The 21,627-nt window shown below is 46.5% G+C and overlaps 1 protein-coding gene across 3 annotated transcripts in view; it reads left to right on the forward strand.

Moving 5' to 3' along the window:
* Nucleotides 1-21,627, forward strand: part of dennd6a (DENN/MADD domain containing 6A) — a 45,725-nt gene that overhangs the window by 7,896 nt on the left and 16,202 nt on the right. For 2 of the 3 annotated variants that reach the window (XM_078414601.1, XM_078414602.1), the window contains exons 2-9: nt 2,318-2,356; nt 2,444-2,486; nt 9,335-9,438; nt 10,731-10,811; nt 14,663-14,768; nt 17,354-17,433; nt 18,785-18,847; nt 21,518-21,573. In XM_078414601.1, coding sequence (XP_078270727.1) covers nt 2,318-2,356; nt 2,444-2,486; nt 9,335-9,438; nt 10,731-10,811; nt 14,663-14,768; nt 17,354-17,433; nt 18,785-18,847; nt 21,518-21,573 — 572 coding nt within the window. The remainder of the gene's footprint in view (nt 1-2,317; nt 2,357-2,443; nt 2,487-9,334; nt 9,439-10,730; nt 10,812-14,662; nt 14,769-17,353; nt 17,434-18,784; nt 18,848-21,517; nt 21,574-21,627) is intronic. The other variant, XM_078414603.1, reaches the window with a different exon arrangement.

Raw genomic sequence — 21,627 nt, forward strand, 5'->3', positions numbered from 1 at the left:
CCCCCCCCACCCTCCCTACCCCCCCCCCACCCTACCCCCCCACCCTCCCAACCCCCCCCCACCCTCCCTACCCCCCCCCCACCCCACCCTACCCCCCCACCCTCCCTACCCCCCCCCCCACCACCCTACCCCCCCCCACCCCCCACCCCCCCCCCCCCCACCCTACCCCCTACCCCCCCCCACCCTCCCAACCCCCCCCCACCCCCACCCACCCCCCCCCCCACCCACCCACCCTACCCCCACCCCCCACCACACCCCCCCCACCCACCCTACCCCCCCCCCTACCCCCCCCCCCCCCCCACCCTACCCCCCCCCACCCACCAACCCCCCCCCCCCACCCTCCCCCACCCCACCCCCACCCTCCCTACCCCCCCCCCCACCCACCACCCCCCCCACCCACCCTCCCTACCCCCCCCCCACCCCACCCCTCCCTACCCCCCCCACCCACCTCCCTACCCCCCCACCCCACCCACCCTACCCCCCCCACCACCCTCCTACCCCCCCCCACCCCCTCCCTACCCCCCCCCCCACCCTCCAACCCCCCCCCCACCCACCCTACTACCCCCCCCCTCCCTACCCCCCCCTCCCTACCCCCCCCCTCCCTACCCCCCCCCCTCCCTACCCCCCCCCCCCTCCTACCCCCCCCCACCCTCCCTACCCCCCCCACCTCCCTACCCCCCCCCACCCTCCCTACCCCCCCCACCCTCCCTACCCCCCCCACCCTCCCTACCCCCCCCCACCCTCCCTACCCCCCCCCACCCTCCCTACCCCCCCCACCCTCCCTACCCCCCCCCACCCTCCCTACCCCCCCCCACCCTCCCTACTCCCCCCACCTCCCTACCCCCCCCACCCTCCCTACCCCCCCCACCCTCCTACCCCCCCCACCCTCCCTACCCCCCCCACCCTCCCTACCCCCCCCACCCTCCCTACCCCCCCCCCCTCCTACCCCCCCACCCTCCCTACCCCCCCACCCCACCCTCCCTACCCCCCCCCCACCCTCCACCCCCCCCCACCCTCCCTACCCCCCCCCCCCACCCTACCCCCACCCTACCCCACCCTACCCACCCTCCCTACCACCCCCCACCATCCCTACCCCCCCCCCCCCCACCCTCCCTACCCCCACCCTCCCTACCTACCCCCCCCCACCCTCCCTACCCCCCCAGGCAGGGGGAGGAGTAAGGGGGGGTTAAGGGAGAGGAAAATGAAAATATATCAAAGAGAAAGAACTAACTCAAAACTTTCATTTGAGCGACCCTGTCTCTGAACCCCCCCTGCTCTAATTGTATGGCCCCCTGTGTGTGAAGGGGCCGGCACTGCACTGGTCCCTGTCACAAGGGGGCCATTTGTCTTTCATAAGACCCCACACCCTCATTCACTCACTGCCCCATACAGCTGTCACACATCTTTTCATGCGTTCAGAAGGATTTAACTTGGGGGGGGGTCCGGACCTGAAACGTCACCCATTCCTTCTCTCCAGAGATGCTGCCTGTCCTGCTGAGTTACTGTCTCCAGCATTTTGTGTCTATCTTTAAATATAGAAAATAGGTGCAGGAGGGGGCCATTTGGTCCTTCGAGCCAGCACCGCCATTCATTGTAGGTATCGCAAAATGCTGGAGTAACTCAGCAGGTCAGGCACATCTATGAGAGAGGGAATGGGTGACATTTCGGGTCGAGACCCTTCTTCAGACTGATCATTCATTGTGATCATCCACAATCAGTATCCCGTGCCTGCCTTCTCCCCAAATCCTGTGATTCCACTTGCCCCAAGAGTTCTATCTAACTCTCTTTTAAATTTAACCTGTGAATTGGCCTCCGCTGCCCTCCGCGGCAAAGAATTCTACAAATTCACAAATCTCTGGGTGAAAAAGTTTCTTTTCGCCTCAGTTTTAAATGGCCTCACCATTATTCTTAGACTGTGTCCCCTGGTTCTGGACTCGTCCAATATAGTAGCTAATATACATTGACAAATACCCTTCCAATTTTCAAAGCTTGAGGATTGCCTCCTCATGATTTGATATTTTTGTTAACATTAGCCAGATCATGCTTGTAATATATTACATGGTACACTGGCTGACTGCTTTTGAATGTTAAATACAAGAGAAAATATTCCGTTTACTTCTTTGTTATGCATCACCCATTTTTCAGGAGAATTGTATTATGACTTAGAATTTGCTCCTTTTTGAATTACTGAAGGCGAGTCTACTTTCATGAAGTTTGTGCTTTGGGTAAAGTAAGATAATTGGAGCTTGTGGCATTAGAGAAACTTCAGTGCATTGTGTAAAGATGCTAATAGCACTTGTATGTTGCTTCTTTATAGGTAATATATCCTCCACATGCAAAACTATCAGACAAAGAGGTTCGTATAGGAAGACCTGCAAACTTTACTTTTACTCATGGGGAACCACTGTGGTAATGTTAAAAATTGCTTTTTCTTCTATTGCAGAAAACCAGCATTTGTTACTTGTCCTTCCCAGACTCTAACTCAGGTATTTTTATTATTTCTCTATTCATCTAATTAACCTGTGGTACTCTAAAATGCCTTTGATGGTTGCGATCTCTTGAGAAGCTATTCCTAATTGAATGAAAAAAATCATAATAAAAAGGTGATAGACACAAAAAGCTGGAGCATCTCAGTGGGACAGGCAGCATCTCTGGAGAGAAGGAATGGGTGATGTTTCGGGTCAAGACCCTGTCTGAAGAAAGGTCTCGACTCAAAACCCATTCCTTTTCTCCAGAGATGCTGCCAGTCCCACTGCGTTACTCCAGCTTTTTGTGTCTATCTTTGGTTTAGACTAGCACCTGCAGTTCCTACATATCCGACGGATCTCCTGCCGGTGCTCGCAGGTATCGCACCCGCCAAGCTTCGCAGAGAGTTCTTCACTCAGGCTGGTGTGCAAGGCCCCATCGGACGCCAAACATCCTTTGCACCATCTCGCCCAAGATTCACGGCAACTGGCACGGCAAGATTCACGGCAACGACGCCTGTCTCGTCGCCCTTTACTCCCACCATGCAGCGACCCTCTGTGGCTCTGGTTTCAACATACTAGGAGCATGGAGAACCAGCTGGGAACAGGCATCGCCACCTCCTCAATTCACTGTCGCACCGAACACCACAGCCCCACCCGGCTCGGACACGCCCCGCAAAGAGTGGGTCGCCCTGAACTGGCTCCGCACAGGGGTCGGCCGGTTCAACGCCAACATGCATCGTTGGGGGTTGCGTCCATCAGCAGCCTGCGTGTGTGGAGCAGACCAGCAAACAGCGCAGCACGGCATTTTCGACTGCACTGTCCTCCGTCCCCCTGGTGAAGGGGTAGACCTCACGGCCCTCGACAACAGCACATTGCACTGGTTACAGCGCCTGGAGGGCGTTACATAATTTCTGCTGCCTCAAACGCAAGAAGTTCCTACACAGAATAAAGAGGTGATCAGAAATTGAAACTCCAGCCGGTCTGTGGTTTGAGGGAGCTGTAGCTGGACAACTAAGAAGGGGCCCGACCCAAAACATCACCTGTCCATGTTCTCCAGAGATGCTGCTTGAACCACTGCGTTACTCCAGCACTTTGTACAAATCTTACCTTGTTGCTCACCTTCCTCGCTCAAGCCCACACTTTAACCTATCTGCAGCACTTCCACCCGATCTGCTCCACGAGAGCCTGCCTCTCTTTCATTGCTCGGACAGCCACCAGAGAAATCAATTACTGCTTGCTTGCTCTGGACTTTTCAAATCTCCCATGCTCATAATCTTTGCTGACAGGGCAGTCACTGGTGAAGCCCATCAACCCAAATGCCTAATCCAAATAAATGTGTGTCAGTTAGGAAGAAAAATGCGAGCACCAATTTAAAGTAAAGCTACAACATATCTAAGGTGAATATTGTTCTATGTTTCAGCACTGACTTTGAAAGGTGACGCAGAGATTCTTGTGATTTACCCGTTGTGGGGGTTTAGTTTAGAGATACACTGGGTCCGCACCGACCAGCGATCGCTGCACATTAACATTATCCTACACCCACTACGGACAGTTTTACATTTAGCCAATTAACCTACAAACCTGTACGTCTTTTGAGTGTGGGAGGAAACTGAAGATCTCGGAGAAAACCCACGCAGGTCACGGGGAGAACGTACAAACTTCGTACAGACAGCACCCGTAGTCGGGATTGAACCCGGGTCTCCGGCGCTGCATTCGCTGCAAGGTAGCAACTCTACCGCTGCGCCACTGTGACCGCCCTGGATGATGAGAGAAATTGTAGTTGACTTCAGGATAGCCTTTGACAAGACACCACATGTCTGAGACTCGGAGTAGAAACAAAGAACTAGAGATGCTGGTTATTACACAAATGGATACAATGTGCTGGCAGCATCTCTGGAGAACATGGATCTCTGGAGAACATGGATAGGTGACGTTTCACAGAGTGCTGGAGTAACTCAGCGGGTCAGGCAGCATCTGTGGAGAACATGGATAGGTGACGTTTCAGAGTGCTGGAGTAACTCAGTGGGTCAGGCAGCATCTGTGGAGAACATGGATAGGTGACGTTTCACAGTGCTGGAGTAACTTAGCGGGTCAGGCAGCATCTGTGGAGAACATGGATAGGTGACATTTCACAGAGTGCTGGAGTAACTTAGCGGGTCAGGCAGCATCTGTGGAGAACATGGATGGGTGACGTTTCACAGAGTGCTGGAGTAACTCAGCGGGTCAGGCAGCATCTGTGGAGAACATGGATAGGTGACGATTCACAGAGTGCTGGAGTAACTCAGCGGGTCAGGCAGCATCTCTGGAGAACATGGATAGGTGACGTTTCACAGAGTGCTGGAGTAACTCAGCAGGTCAGGTAACATCTCTGGAGAACATGGATGCCCTTGCATGTCTGAGTCTGCTGGTACACTGCATGAAGAACTAAAAACAATTAGTTTTGCACTGCTTGGTGGTGAATAGTGATGTCTCACTGTGTTCAGTGAAGGATTCTGTTTACTATGTATCTCGGCGTGATGGACAATAAGCCCAGAGGGAGTGTTGCTGGAGTTTGCAGATGGTGCCAAGATGGTTGTCGTCGTTAAGACTCCGGTGAACTTGGCAAAATTGTAAAGAATTATCATTAAGCTGGCAGTGTGGGCTAAAAGTGGTAGGTGGAGTTCATTCTTAAGTGGCATGGTGCGGATTGGTTTTGCAAGAAACAGAAATTAGTTTCTGTGAATAAAATAAGATTTTGTACTGTTTTAGAATGTGGGGGTAAAAAAGTGGAGTTACAAATCAATAATGTATTAACAGCAGAGTCTGGTCTTTTAAGCTTACAAGCAATATAAAATGGTACTTTTAGACTGATAGTGGACCTGTTGGGCCCATTCCTTGTAGAGGGGAGGCAGGGAAGGGGACCGATATGTGCAGAGGGTACAACCCAGGACGTGAAGATTAGATGTGATATGGTTTAAGCTTCAGTGATATGTAATGTTCAGACAAAACTATAAGAAGGCAGTTGAATCTTCGTAGTTGGATTTTGTGATTAGTAGCTGAGCAATGGCCTTTACTGCTGACCTCAAAGCCTATCCAAGGATCAAATAATCTTTGTGGTATAGGCTTCCTCTTTTCGGAAGCTTGATCAGGTCAATCAATCCCTGGTGAACAGTGACATTAATCTAGCCGAGCAGCCAGTCAACTGAAGAATTCTCACGTACAGCAAACAAAAACAAAAACCACAATCTTTAACCACCGTTTTGCATATTTAACAGAACACAAAATAAAGATGTAGTTTGTATGTTTGCTCATTATATTTAATTACATTTAATGACGGCGCTGCCATAGCAGCTGCGGCTTACCTGCGGTCAATTTGTCTTTGTGTTTTTGTTGTTTTTTTGTCTTAATTGTAGTTGTGATGTCGTGTTTTTTTGTTTGTGTACTGTGTGTGTGTATGTGGGGGGGAGGGGGGGGAACTGTAAAAATTGTAACTATGTGTCCCTTCCGAACGGAGACCCGACCTTTGTTTTCTGGGTGGTGTCTCCGTTCCTGCTGCGGCCTACCATCGGCCCAACTCCTGGAGCTGGCGGCCTCCAGGGCTCTGATTCGCAGAGCCCGCGGATCGGACTTACCATCACCGGAGCCGGCCGTCCTCGGAGGCTGCGGGAGCGGCTGCGACTCGCCTTAGGCTCGGGCCGCGTGGATGCCGACATCGGGAGCTCCGGCAGCGGCAGCGGGTTCGCCCGCCCCGGATCGCGGGGCTTGGGTCACGGACATTTCACCGTCCGGCGCGGCCTAAAATATGCCGCGAGATGTTTCTCTGCTGCGCGGGGGCTTCAATGTCGGGAGCCACGACCGCCCCGACGTGCAGCAACAGCGGCAGCAGCAGCGTGTTCGCCCGCCCCGGATCGGACTTATCATCGGCGGAGCCGGCCGTCTTCGGAGACTGCGGGAGCGGCTGCGACTCGCCTTAGGCTCGGGCCGCTGCGGACCGTCCGGCGCGGCCTCCAACCACAACAACCTGGCCGCGGGAGAGGACAGCAGGATAAGGGAAAGACATTGTGGCCTTCCATCACAGTGAGGAGAGGACTGGAGGAGGAGACTCACTGTGATGGATGTTTCTTTGATGGATGTTTCTTTTTTGTGTGTTTTTGGGGTTGTGTAATTTTAATGCCTATTTAATGCTTTTATTGTTGGACTGTGGGTGACTGAATTTCGTCCAATATTGGATGACAAATAAAGCTATCTTGAATCTTGAAATCTTGGAAGCTATGAAAGAGAAGAAGATTTAAATCTGGGGGAAAATGTGAGCTATGAGTCGGCTCATTTAATTGAACAGCAATTCAGGATATTTGCCATTTTCTAGAACCACATTCACATATAATAATACATACCACGTGAATTTCTTCCGATGCTCTGGTTTCCTCCCACATCCTAAAGATGTGCAGGTTTGCAGATGAATTGGCCTCTGTAAATTGCCCCTAGTCTGCAGGGAGTGGGTGAACTAGTGTGAAGGGCTGATGGATGGTCGGTGTGGGCCGAAGGGCCTGTTTCCATTGCTGTGTCTTTTAATAAGTGCCTTTTTAGTGCTACTTGTGGAGCATGTTAAACATAGAAATGACCTCAAACTTGCCCTTCAGCATCCACCCATAATTTCAAGGAGATGGTTAGTGATCAGGATCTTTTTGTTTTTGGTCTGGGTAGGTTTATGACTCGCAATGTAAGAATGTTGGTACGTTTGCATCAAAAGAAAGAAAGCAGTGAATCTGACTTGCAACAGCTTGTGTTGTGCTGGATGTTGAAATACTTCTTCATGGGATATTAACTTAGAATTGTTGGCGTATGACATATAAATAATCTATTTCATTTATTAAAGTCTGATTGGCGTTGATGTTGCTTGTGCTAAGTGAGTAACGTTCCAGTCTTGGCCTGTATGATACTTAATTATATATAGAAGGGAAACACACCTTAACTCAAGTTCTGATTTCATGAACGGTGGTGTATTTGAAGAGTACTTTTAATCTTCAGTATTAGAGCATAAGAATATTGTAATTAGAGGCATGAGTAACCAAACACGCCTTGAGCGAACTCTCTGATCTTAAAGCGAATGGAGAAACTGGGGGCAGGAATGGATCGATTGTCCCTTCAAGTACCCTGGTCCTGTTCTCCCACCATATCCCTTCACCGAATTTGTTGAATGTATTCCATGATCACATTTGCTTTCGGGGGGCAGAGAATGCCACAGCTCCACCATTCTTTGGTGTGGAAAGTCCTCTTCTCAGTTCGAAATGGCTTCTTCCAAACCTTAGTCTGTGACTCCTCGTTCTGCTTTTCTCCACCTTTCCTGCTTCTGGACCCTAGGATGTTATTTCTATTCATATCTTAAACAGACTTTTAATTTGTTTTTTAATGTTGCAAGATAATCTAAGTTTCCAGTGTCAGGAGAGTTGAGTTTCAGGAGAGCATGATGCATAAATTCCCAGTGAGTTCCAAGCGAGCAGCTTGAGAGCCAAATGCCCGATTAGTGGGATTTCCAAATAATTGTACAGTGGATTATCAATTTTACGCTATCAGTGAAGTCACATTTTATAAACCAATGGGGATAGTAATTAATGTTGGCAATAAATTGAGACTGTAAAACTTAAACAATTTGTTTCCAGCAAGCATAGTGGCTCAGCGGTAGAGTTGCTGCCTCACAGCGCCAGAGACCCGGGTTCAATCCTCAGTATGGGTGCTGGCTGTACGGACTTTGTACGTTCTCCCTATGACTCTGGGTTTTCTCCCGGTCCTCCGGTTTCCTCACACATTCGAATGATGTGCGGGTTTGCAGGTTAATTGGCGTCTGTAAATTGTACCTAGTGTGTGGCGGCACGGTGGCGCAACGGTAGAGTTGCTGCCTTACAGCGAATGCAGCGCCGGAGACTCGGGTTCGATCCTGACTACGGGTGCTGTACTGTAAGGAGTTTGTACGTTCTCCCCGTGACCTGCGTGGGTTTTCACCGAGATCTTCGGTTCTCCCACACTCCAAAGACGTACAGGTATGTAGGTTAATTGACTGGGTAAATGTAAAAAATTGTCCCTAGTGTGTGTAGGATAGTGTTAATGTGCGGGGATCGCTGGGCGGCGCGGACTTGGTGGGCCGAAAAGGCCTGTTTCTGCGCTGTATCTGAAATATGAAATATGAAAATATGTGTAGGATAATGTTAGTGTGCGGGTGATTGCTGGCTGGCACAGACACTGTGGGCCGAAGGGTCTTTTTCCACGTTGTATCTCTAAACAAAAACAATCTTTGCATTATTCGTGGTTTTCAAAGCTCTTGGTTTCCACATTGATCTTGTCACTTCAACCAATCTACATACTTGTATTTTGGCTTTCTCATCCCAATTTAGTTATATACATAGCCAGCAGAAAGTTGGATTATCACTCCCTTTTAAGGTAATACTAGACCAAGTGGCCCCGTTGCGCCCAAACCTCTCCTACATTGGTGCAGCACCCTCTCCCTGTCTCCCCCCCCACTCCATCCCCCTCAACCTCCCTTATCCTCCTCCCCCTCCCCCTTTCCTCCCCCCATCCTCCCTAGGAGATAGATTTAAACTTTAAAATGTGAATAACTTTTAAAATATAACACCGATTTCAATAAAACTTCTTCCAAAGGGATGACGGTGAGTAAGATGGGCGTAAAATTGTCACGCTATCGTGTACCGTTTTGGCTGTAGTTCAGGAACAAACAAACAAACAAACAAACGAGAGTTTTAGTATATAGATTGTTTGTACAATTTCAGCCGATATAAACAAGTTTGCGCTTACTAGGATGTAAAAACAAATTGTATGGTTGCTCGCAGAGTTGGCTAAAACATAATAAATCTGTCTGCATTGGTCTTTAACAGGTTGTCTTGGAGACACACAGTTCTGTTTCAGAATTCGTCAGTCAGCTAGCAAAAAGAACCCCCTTGACTGCCTTTATGATAGAGATGCTCCTGTTTACTTGAAGGTTAGAAATGTTTCCAGTTACCATATAGTGCGTGTTTGAATTGTTGATTTTTCATGTGTTTTTCTTAACAAAAAAAGGTAATAACTGATTAAAATCTAACTTCCAAATCTTGCTCTGACTCATACATATTATGTTGGGTGTTACCTCAGAGGTGATAATCCTACTCGATTGAGTGGAGTGCCATGAATTCATTTGAATTACACACCCAAATGCATTTCAAAGTTTATTTATTTTTTAGTTTAGAGATACAAGCGGATACAGGCCCTCCCTCCGTCCGGCCCACTGATTCAGGCCCTCCGGCCCACTGATACAGGCCCACCGGCCCACTGATTCAGGCTCTCCCTCCGTCCGGCCCACTGATTCAGGCCCTCCGGCCCACTGATACAGGCCCTCCCTCCGTCCGGCCCACTGATTCAGGCCCTCCGGCCCACCGGCCCACTGATTCAGGCCCTCCCTCCGTCCGGCCCACTGATTCAGGCCCTCCGGCCCACCGGCCCACTGATACAGGCCCTCCCTCCGTCCGGCCCACTGATTCAGGCCCTCCGGCCCACTGATACAGGCCCACCCTCCGTCCGGCCCACTGATTCCACACTGACCTGCAATCCCAGCACATCAACATTATCCAACACACACTAGGAACAATCTTACATTTATGCCAAGGTAATTAGCCAACCAAACCTGTATGTTGGACTTTGGACTGTGGGAGAAAACTCTGTAAATTTCCCCGGTGTGGGACAAATAAAGGAATATATTAAAACCGAAGATCTCGGAGAAAACCCATGCAGGTCACGGGGAGAATGTACAAACACCCGTAGTCAGAGTCGAACCCGGGTCTCTGGCGCTGTGGCAGTAGCTTTACCGCTGCACCTCCTTTTGGGGGGACATTGCATGTACACTCAACGCTTTGGGTTTAGGTTTATTACTGTCGTGTGCACTGAGGTACAGTGCAAAGCTTTGTTTTTCAGACGATCCATTCTCATCAGATAATACCATACACAGATGCAATCAAGCCAAACTCCTCAGGTGCTGTCTGTGTGGAGTTGGCTTGTTCTCCCTGTGACCGGGTGCACTGTTTTCCTCCCACATCCCAAAGATGTGCAGGCTTGTAGGTTAACTGGTTTCTGTAAATTGCCCTGGAGGAGCAAGTGGGATAGCATGGATCTAGTGTGAACGGGTGATCAATGGTGTGTGGATTTGCTGGGCCGAAGGGCCCGTTTCCATGCAGTGTCACTCAACTGCACCAAATTGTATTGCTTTTCCTTCCTCATCCTGATGTTTCTTTATTTTGACAGACAGATTCTGCACATTACTATGGATATGTTTACTTTAGACAAGTTCGTGACAAATCATTAAAAAGAGGCTACTTTCAAAAGGTAAATGCTTCTTCAAGTTGGATTTTTCAGACAAACAACAAAATGATAATATATCTTTGTCGGGCAGAAGACAAACATGCCAGCTGTTCGAAAAATGCTTCCGTGCAGCTGAACAGAAAGCCGGGTTGTGACTTTGATTCTGCATGATGTTTGTCAGCTTTGTGTCTGAATAGGAACCTTCAATGTGTAGGAAAGAACTGCAGATGCTGGTTTAAATCAAAGGTAGACCTAAAATGCTGGAATAACTCGGGCAGCATCTCTGGAGAGAAGGAATGGGTGACGTTTCGGGCCGAGACCCTTCTTCAGACTGATGTCAGGGGAGGGGGCGGGACTTTGTCCCTGACATCAGTCTGAAAAAGGGTATCGACCCCGAAGCGTCACCCATTCCTTCTCTCCCGAGATGCTGCCTGACCCGCTGAGTTACTCCAGCATTTTGTGTCTACTAATCTTGACTGCTCCTCTGGGGCAACCTGGAGTGCTGCTAATATAACAAGCTGATGCTTAACGTTCAGTGAGCAGTCCGGGTTATTTCCATTTGCTCGTATCGTTGGGAAGCCCGCTCGCAGGCTGTATTTTTAGTGTTGGCAAATTACAATGTAGAGTTCTGTCATTAATTGTCATGGTTCGACCATTGTAAACACACTTACAGTAGGCGCTTGAGCAACACGGCTCACCCGACCTGGATCTTGGATCCATAAATATTTCTCGCCTCCATCCCAACTCATCAACAGAAAATTACATCATGAAAGAATAAATTTGAATTTTTAAAAAGATTACAGACTCAAAATGAGAAAGTGGTGGCTCCTTTGATGTTACTTCAAAGTCGAGACCAAAAAGAAAGCAGCATATTTGAGAGGTGGGTGCAGAGGGACAAATTAGCAAGGAACCCCATCAGTTCTGTCCTGTTGTTCGTCATCATTTTTAAAGAACACTTGCACAGACTTTGTTGAAAGAGTTGATTTATGTTTTGTCCCTTTCATAGTCATCCCACTCCCCATCAGAACTGCCCCCTCCATCGACTCCTTTAAGTCTAGGCTGAAAACCTACTTCTACTCCCTAGCGTTTGAGGCCCTCTGAGGGGGCACTGTGAACTGTTTATGTCTGTGTTGTTAGGTTTGTGTGCTATTGTATGTTCTTTTTTAGTACCCGCACTTTGGTCAACGTGGGTCGTGTTTAAATGTGCTATACAAATAAACTTGACTTGACTTAATAGAGCTCTACAGCACGAAAACAGGCCCTTCAGCCCACCTTGTCAATACGAACCAAGTTAGCATGTTGGCCTAGTCCCATTTCCCTGCAATTTCCCCTTGGGCCTCTAAACCCTCCCTATCTATCTATCTGTCCAAATGTTGTTTAAAAAATCAAAGTTTCTTCTGTGAAGCTGCACAAAATATTTACCTAAGTTACACCCAATCTGATTTTAATCAAATTATTCTAAAAAGACTGTTTTGATACTCTATTAGAACATCCATGTCTGCAGCTGAGCTACGTCCCGTGGACTGCCTTCCTCACTGTCAGCAGCTCCACCAATTTTGATGCTGTCCGCAATTTACATTTACGCCTATATGTACGTCCAAGTTGTTGACATATATCACAAACAGCAGATGTCCCGGCACAGATCCCTGTGGAACTCCACTGATCACAGACCCCTCCCCAGACAGAACAACACGCTTCCACCACAGCCCTCTGTCTTTTAGTGAGCCAGTTCTGAATCTATCGACCAACTCAGACCTTAACTTACCTCGTCAGTGATTTGTTTACAAGGCGCAGACGTCCCTTTTAAACATCATCATGTCCCAATGTCTTCCCATTTTTTAAATTGCTTGACTTTTCGTGCACCAAAAAAGATAACCTCACATGTTTCCCCGTTGTTTCCCAACTGCCTCGTTGTTGTCCACTCAATTACCCTGTCAACATCCACTTGGAGCCTCTCTATATTCTCCTCCCTGCCTGGTTTAGTGTCGTCACTAGATCCGAGAAAATCACATTTGGTCCTATCAGCCAAACTATTGATTTTGCGAATGAATATCTGGGCCCAAAAAAAAAGATCCTTGTAGCGTTTTCTGTCTCTGGACCAATTTGCCATGTATGCTGCTAATCCTAAATTTTCTTTGTATTTATTGAGTACAAATGGCTGACGCAAGCTGTAACAAGTTGGGAAGTTACAGAACAGGTTTGATATTCAAATCTTCCAGGGGCAGTTTCTTTCACAATGCCACAAGGATATTCTTGGAATGTCTAAAGCAATAAAAACATTTTTAAAAATCCCACTATGTAGGAAGGAACTGCAGATGCTGGTTTAAACCTAAGATAGACACACAATGCTGAAGTAACTCAGCGGGACAGGCAGCATCTCTGGAGAGAAGGAATGGGTAAATCCCATTGTTTTATGGAAGATTGCATTTGCCACAGTAGATAAAATCATGAATATTCTACAAGTTACGTAACATAATCAATCATTTGCCTTGCCGTAAAAAGAACAATACGCTGTTATTTCAAACAAGGTGCAGGAAATACCAGTGTAATTTCAGTTTAAAAATGACTGTTTACTTCATTGGTAGACATGGCTCAGTCTTCTCGTGTTCCCCCTGCTGGCTGGTGACCCCGCAATATTAGTACAGAGGCTGTTTAATTTGCTATTCACTGCTTTGTCTAACTACTTTTCATATTTCTGGCAACTACAACATTTTGCCTTTACATTGGCAAAGATTTGCCATTCTGAGGGAAAACAATTGTTGGGATAAAAGTGCATAGGAAGGAACTGCAGATGTGTAGGAAAATAACTGCAGATACTGGTTTAAACCGAAGATAGGCACAAAACGATGGAGTAGCTCAGCGGGACAGGCAGCATCTCCGGAGAGAATGAATGGGTGACGTTTCGGGTCGAGACCCTCCTTCAGACTGTGTCTATCCAGCAAAATAAAGCTTGCACATTCACACGTCACCAAGACCATGGAACTAGGTGTTTTAATGGATTTTTCATATTGCCTTGCAAAACAAGTTCAATATAGATGTGACTTAAATTTCCCACTGGAAAAAGGAGCAAAGCAGGATTTGAGTGGTCGTCAAACTGATGAGGAATTTTGAAAAGATCGTATTTATTTTAAAAGAACAGTTCCCTAGTCTTTCAAGCAGTTTCCCAGTTTTGGTTCAGAAGTAGGGGGGAGGCCAATTTAATCCCATTGCACAAGAAGGGTATTAGGTATTGATATTCCAGTTTGTCAATACATTTTAATTTCAGAGCATAACTTTAAACATCTCACCAAAATTCTAAATGAGAAGTTAGATGAAGCTTTGACATAATCTTGGTCATGGGCAGCACGGTGGCACAGCTGGTAGAGTTGCTGCCTCACAGGGCCAGAGACCCGGATTCCATCCTGACCTTGGGTGCTGTCTGTGTGGAGTTTGCATGTTCTCTCTGACTGGGTTTCCTCCCACATCCCAAATACATGAAGGTGGGAGATTTAATGGTACATGTGTCGATCCGAAACGTCACAACATTCTCCTCCTATTGCAAAACCACTTTTCTAATCTCTCTTATCACCTCCTTTGAGTTTATTCCCTCAGTAACTCTCTTGATAATGGGTTTTGACAAATTTCAACATGAAAATGATAGAGGATGCTTGTTCATATTTTTCTTGTCTGCATAAAGACACTTATTCAGATTTTGTGGAGTGCAAATTGTTGTATTTACTAACTTGAATGTTGATTTGGAAATTTGTTAATTTTTATCTATATTTTAAACTTTAGTACAGAAATCAAGGTTTTGGGAAAAGGACTAGATTTCATCGTTATCTTGAAGAAAGCACAATTACTGGTTTCCACTAACAGTGAATATTTTTCTCTTCCAGTCAGTGGTGCTGATCAGTAAACTTCCATATGTTAACTTCTTCCACTTCCTATTGAAGTTGATTGCCCCGGAATATTTTGACAAGAATGAGCCTTATCTGGAAGCTGGTGAGAACTGTGGTTTGTTTATATGTTGGGTGTGGTGTTTCTGGGGTGACACTTGTTGAGCTCCCCATTTACCCATTATTGCCTACAGCGATGACTTGTACCCGAGCTGCACTTTTTGAGTCCAACAATGGCGAGGAGCAAAACTGCAGATATTTTGAAGCAAAAAAAGGCAAAGGTGCTGTGATTTATTGGATCCTTACAGTGCAATTAGGGTACGAGTCATCGTTGCATGTGCTGGAGTAACTCAGCGGGTCAGGCAGCATCTCTGGAGAACATGGATAGGTGACGTTTCACAGAGTGCTGGAGTAACTCAGCGGGTCAGGCAGCATCTCTGGAGAACATGGATAGGTGACGTTTCACAGAGTGCTGGAGTAACTCAGCCGGTCAGGCAGCATCTCTGGAGAACATGGAAAGGTAACGTCTTGAGTTGGGACCCTTCTTCAGACCTTTCCAGGTTCTCCAGAGATGCTGCCTGACCCGCTGAGTTACTCCAGCATCTGCAGTTCCTCGTGTCTCGATATATTTTAAGAATTGTAGACCAGAATATTACAACAAAGATGATGGGGATGTTTCTATCTTTTAATTACTATACAGTCAATGGAGTAAAATATCCCAGGGCATTTCACTGAAGTGCCATAAAATATAATTTGACACTGAGTCAAATAAAATTTAACGGCGTGATTTCGATGAACATCATAAAGGAAAATGAGCTGGAATAACAGTGTTGACACAAAATGCTGGAGTAACTCAGCGGGTCAGGCAGCATCTCGGGAGAGAAGGAATGGGTGACGTTTCGGGCCGGGACTGCCCCCTCCCCTGACATCAGTCTGAAGAAGGGTCTCGACCCAAAATGTCACCCATTCCTTCTCTCCCGAGATACTGCCTTGTCCCGCTGAGTTACTCCAGCATTTTGTGTCTACCTTCGATTTATACCAGCATCTACAGATTTATTTTCCAACACATGGAATAACAGAGTATCATCCAGAGCTAAGGCAGCTGATGTCACTGCTGATAATCACTAAGATTATGGTTGTGTTGGGTGTGGTGATATTGGTAGCAGACTGGAGTGCCTGGTGTATAAAGAAGCAAGTTGGTTGCTGCTAGTATGACTTACGTTGTGGCCAAGGGAAGAATGCAATGAAAGAAAATGAGTTTAAAAAGAAAGCCCCTTATACATTCTCCACAAACCTATTTTTCTAAGGACGGAACTGTCAAAGACCAGAGAGCATAGCGATAAGGTGAGGGGCAAAGTTTAAATGAGATGTGTGGAGCTGGGTTTTTTTTTTACACAGAGGGTGGTGGGTGCCTGGAACACACTGCTGGAGGTGGTGGTGGAGGCAGATACAACAGTGACATTTAAGAGGCATTTAGATCGGCACATGGATATGCAAGGAATGGAGGGGTATGGATCACGTGCAAGCAGTGGCATCATGTCTGGCACGGACATTGTGGGCCGAAGGGCCTGTTCCTGTGCTGTCCCTATGTTCCTTCTATTACCTTAACCGTCATTTCTCCTGTGACCCTTCCAGAAGATGCAGAACAATAATGCACATTGCCTAACTTTCCTTCAATCCAGTAAGAGGGCAGTCAATTCCCAGTAGGGAAAAAGAAACTGCAGATGCTGGTTTAAATCGAAGGTAATCACGAAATTAGTGACTCAGCGGGTCAGGCAGCATCTCTGTAGAGAAGGAATGGGTGACCTTTGGGGTCGAGACCCTTCTTCAGACTTACAATTCCCAGTAATTGCTTCCTTTGGCCCTGTATCTCAGATCAAGAGCTTTTATTGTACGCCTTCATTGGATACCAATGCTAAGTATCCAGGCATTGGCATTTTCATTACTTTTGATCGTGCGTCTGACAGCTGGTTTAGCAAGAACATTCTAAAGATCATTTTACAACTAGTAATTATCAACAAAGTGAAACAAATCTCAATCTGGTTGAACACAGAAATATATCTTCATTTTGTTTTGCACTAATACTCAAATTTAAATGTAACCTCTGCCAAAATTATTGAGCAATTTTGGGCCCCTGTATGAGGGCTTTACTGGCTCTGGAGAGGGTCCAGAGGAGGTTTTGGAAAATGATCCCAGGAATGAGTGGGTTAACATATGATGAGCGGTTGACGTTTGCCTATACTCGCGAGAAGGATGAGGGCGGACTTCATTGAAAAGTACAGCATAGTGAAAGGCCTGGATAGAGTGGATGTGGGGAGGATGTTTCCACTAGTGGGAGAGTCCAGGACCAGAGGGAACAGCCTCAGAATTAAAGGACGTTCCTTTAGGAAGGAAATAAGGAGGAATTTCTTCAGTCAGACGGTGGTGAATCTGTGGAATTTATTACCACAGAAGGCTGTGGAGGCCAAGTCAGTGGATATTTTTAAGGCAGAGATAGACAGATTCTTGATCAGTTCGGGTGTCAGGGGTTATGGGGAGAAGGCAAGAGAATGGGGATAGGAGTGAGAGATAGATCAGCCATCATTGAATGGCGGAGTAGACTTGATGGGCTGAATGGTCTAATTTTGCTCCTCTCACTTATGAACTTATGAAAATGATCAATAATTTAATTTTAACTTTCCTTTTTTCCAGTTTGTCAGGATATTGATCATTGGCCTGCACCAATCCCAGGGAGAATTCTAATCCTGCCCACCACGGGGGTTATTATTAAGGTACAGATTTTAAAACCTATTTGGGATTAACCTTGGATTAATTCCTTAAATATTAAATGTTGTTTCATATGGTCCTTGTTTCCACCATCAGTGCAACTCAATTGTTTTGTTTCTTCTGGCTATTTAAATTCTTGATGATCTGACCAGGAGGTTTACTGGCTGTGATCCAGTCGGAGTTGTGTAATGTTAATGGACCGATACCATTATTCACACCTCAACTCTGTCAAGAGTGTTTTATTGTCATATATACTGGCAGAACAATTACATTTGTACCTGTTGTCGTTTAACGGGTCCCTTGACACCATATATAAATATACAGTAATCAATAATATTATAAATTAATAATCAGTAATACTAGCTAGCTATAACTGTTCAAAACCAGGGCACATAGTGCAACCAAGAGCCAAGATTGTACTTGCTGAGGTTGGTGCTGTGTGGTGTTCAAGAGCCAGATAGTGGCTGGGAAGATGCTCTTCTTGAACCTGGAGGACATGGTTTTCAGGCACCTGTGCCTTCTTCCCAAACGTAGGAGTGCAATGAGAGTGTGGCCAGGGTGGTGTGAGTCTTTCATTATCAGCTGTTGCGTTCTTTGTCATTTAGTCTGGAAATATTTATTTAATTATTCCATTACATTGTCACCGTACTTTGAATGTCTCTGCCATTCAACAGCTAATCAACTAAAAACATTTAAAATAAAATTTAAAGCAATTACCATTTAAAGAATGGAAAACATTTTAACTGCATTTTTAAAACATTGCTAGCAGCTTGCTTTCTTGCAGCGTTAATCTGCCGTGGGTAGTTTGGCAAGATTTCCCGCTGCAACTGCTGGGAAATTGGGGGAAACCGACACCTCGCCTGTGAGTTTATAGTTTAGTTTAGAGACACAGCATGGAAATAGGCCCTTCGGCCCACCGAGTCTCTGCTGTCCAGCGATTACCCATTTGCACTGGTTCTGTGTTACCCCGTCTTCTCCCACTCACGACACACTTGGGGCAATTTGCAGAGGCCGATTAACCTCCAAACCCACTCGCCCTTGGAGTGCGGGAGGAAACCGGAGCACCCGGAGGAAACCCACACGACCACAGGGAGAAGGTGCTAACTCCACACAGACAGCACCCTAGGTCAGGATCGAACCTGGGTCTCGGGTGGGAATGCATTATTGGAGTGTAATTAGTAAATCGCTGAGTTCATCCTGAGGGCTTGTGATCCATCCACAAGTCCCAGGCTTCCTGAGAGTTGCAGAGGGAGCGGTTGGCAGTTCTGCAAGGAGAAGCAGATCATGGTCACGTTGGTTATGTGGTCTTGCAATCTGATCACCAAAAATGTTCCTGTTTTATCCAATTTTTAATAGGTTAGAATTCCTACTGGGCAAGATAAACCTGGTGCAACACAGATTATACAATCTGCAGATGAGGTAAGGTGCATCAGTGGGGGGGAAAATGTATTTTAGAGTATTGATACATTTTACTATAGACTCTTACAAGGCTTGTCCATTAATGATGCAACTAGGAAACCTTCAGTGATGTGCTAGACACAAACCTTCAGTGATGTGCTAGACACAAACCTTCAGTGATGTGGTAGACTTAAACCTTCAGTGATGTGGTAGACACAAACCTTCAGTGATGTGGTAGACACAAACCTTCAGTGATGTGCTAGACACAAACCTTCAGTGATGTGCTAGACACAAACCTTCAGTGATGTGCTAGACACAAACCTTCAGTGATGTGGTAGACTTAAACCTTCAGTGATGTGGCAGGCACAAACCTTCAGTGATGTGCTAGACACAAACCTTCAGTGATGTGCTAGACACAAACATTCAGTGATGTGGTAGACATAAACCTTCAGTGATGTGCTAGACATAAACCTTCAGTGATGTGGTAGACTTAAACCTTCAGTGATGTGGTAGACACAAACCTTCAGTGATGTAGACATAAACCTTCAGTGATGTGGTAGACATAAACCTTCAGTGATGTGGTAGACACAAAATGCTGGAGCAACTCAGTGGGTCAGGCAGCGTCTCGGGAGAGAAGGAATGGGTTCAGACTGAAGAAGGGTCTCAACCTGAAAGGTCACCCATTCCTTCTCTCCCGAGTTGCTGCCTGACCCGCTGAGTTACTCCAGCATTTTGTGTCTAACTTTGATTTTAACCAGCATCTGCTGTTTTTTTCCTTCAGTGATGTGGCTCTTTTAAAGGAATGGGTAGTTGATCTGATACTATATTTACAGTGGCATTTATAGTTACAGTTGCAACAAAAAAAAACTCCACATAACGTGGTGTGCTTTGACTTTGGAAGTTTGAAAACTTTGGTCAGTTCATGCCACCTTTTCTTTGACAAGATTTGAAACCATTTCCAATTGTTATTTCTTCTTATACATGATACACAGTTCAAATATATATTTTTTCATCCATTTGTTTATCCGGATTTTTTTGTTCATTTTGTTTTTCCTGGAGATGCTAGTCACGATAAATGTCAAGAATTCTCACCCATCCATGACAAATTTCACCAAGGCATGACATTCACGAAACTGTCGTCAATCCTTGGGACATCTTTTTATGTTTACAGAAAGTCACTCTATGAACTTGCCAATGAGTATTAGTGTCTGCACAGATTGGACTTTCCCTAGCCCATTCCTTCTCTCCAGAGATGCTGCCTGTTCCACTGAGTTACTCCAGCATTTTGTGTCTATCTTGGGCTTCCCTATATCTTTGCACCAAGTAGTTTCCTCTCCTTTGATGCTTTGAGGTTTATTCCCACATGCCAATTGCATTCCAGTATTATACCCAATTGTTAACCAGTTATTCAAAACTTACGGGAGATCAGAACCAAGTTTAGTCCCGCTGTTGTTGTCTTGGTTGCCATGTCTGCTGACTTCCAATTCAAACCATTGTACAATGCATAGGAGGGGAAAACATGATCAGTTTTCCTTTCAAGTCAAGAGTGTTTAATTGCCACTTATGGACAACGGAACAATGAAATTCTTACTTGCTTCAGCTTAGCAGACCTGTAAACACAATACACCTAGATAATTTGCTGATTTTTTTGTTTATTATAAATAACTGCTAAACAAAGTTCAACCAAGACAGTGTGCAGAAGTTCACAGTTGAGGGTAGTGTTGTTTAGTGTTCAAGAGTGTTTAGTGTTGTGGGGAAAAAGTTATTCTTGAACCTGCTGGTCGCAGTTTCAAACTCCTCTTACTTGCTACTGATGGCAGGAGAGAACTGGGAGCATGGCCAGGGTGGTGGGGGGCTTTGCTTTATATCCAACAGGGCATCATCATTATCGGCAGTCACTGGAAGCGAGTATGACTGTCCTCCCCATAGGGTCGGACGCCTGTACGTGACTTTGTTTAACGTGGGGAGACTGGTGCACAGACAGCCACCACACGGTCCTTGACAGATCTGGGTCAGGATCCAGTGGCGTGGAGTCCAAGACGACCGGGGACCCTTTTCTGCTGCAGCCTTCATCCATCCGCCTTCCCAGCCGTTGTGACGCTCCACTAAAGTCAGCCGTCATCCTCCCTCCGCCTGTTCCACCGTTGAGGTCTTGGTTGGATCGCTCTTTGTCAGGGACCTCCCCCTCGACCTTACCGCCATGGATGACCCTACCAGGAGCGTAGCTCCAGAAGGCATCGCTCTCAGGACCAAACAAGCTTCACCACGACACGGTGACAATCCAACAGGACAATATATCAATACGTCATATATGGAAACATCCAGAGGTTAAGTTCTCTTCCTCACTCACACAGGGCAAGTTACAATCACTGTGGCAGTCCAATTACCTAAATGGCTGCTTTAATCAATTTCACGAATAAATTTTCTCATGGTAGGTGGAATTTTAACTAATGTGTTTAAAAAAACAAAAATACTATAAGTACATGTGGACCTTTCCAGTTTGTTAAATAAGTAACCTCAAAGCATTGTGAGTGTTTCACTGAGACACCTGTATGCCTTTTTAGATATATCAGTGATTGTAACAGGTTGTGAGGATGGTCAGGGTGCATGCAGGCCTATCCAGGTCAGTGTAATCGGCCAGATGGACAGCATGCCATGAATTGTACCGACAGTCATTCTTTGCTCTTTTAGGCTGAATCGCAGGTCTCTTTTGCACTTCCCACAATCCATGAAGTAGATTTGTTCAGGTATGTACCCTGGAATTTGCTGAAGAGAGCAACAGACTGGTCCCAGCAAGATGC

This window comes from Rhinoraja longicauda, chromosome 17, assembly GCF_053455715.1.
Source record: "Rhinoraja longicauda isolate Sanriku21f chromosome 17, sRhiLon1.1, whole genome shotgun sequence".
Classification (NCBI taxonomy): domain Eukaryota; kingdom Metazoa; phylum Chordata; class Chondrichthyes; order Rajiformes; family Arhynchobatidae; genus Rhinoraja; species Rhinoraja longicauda.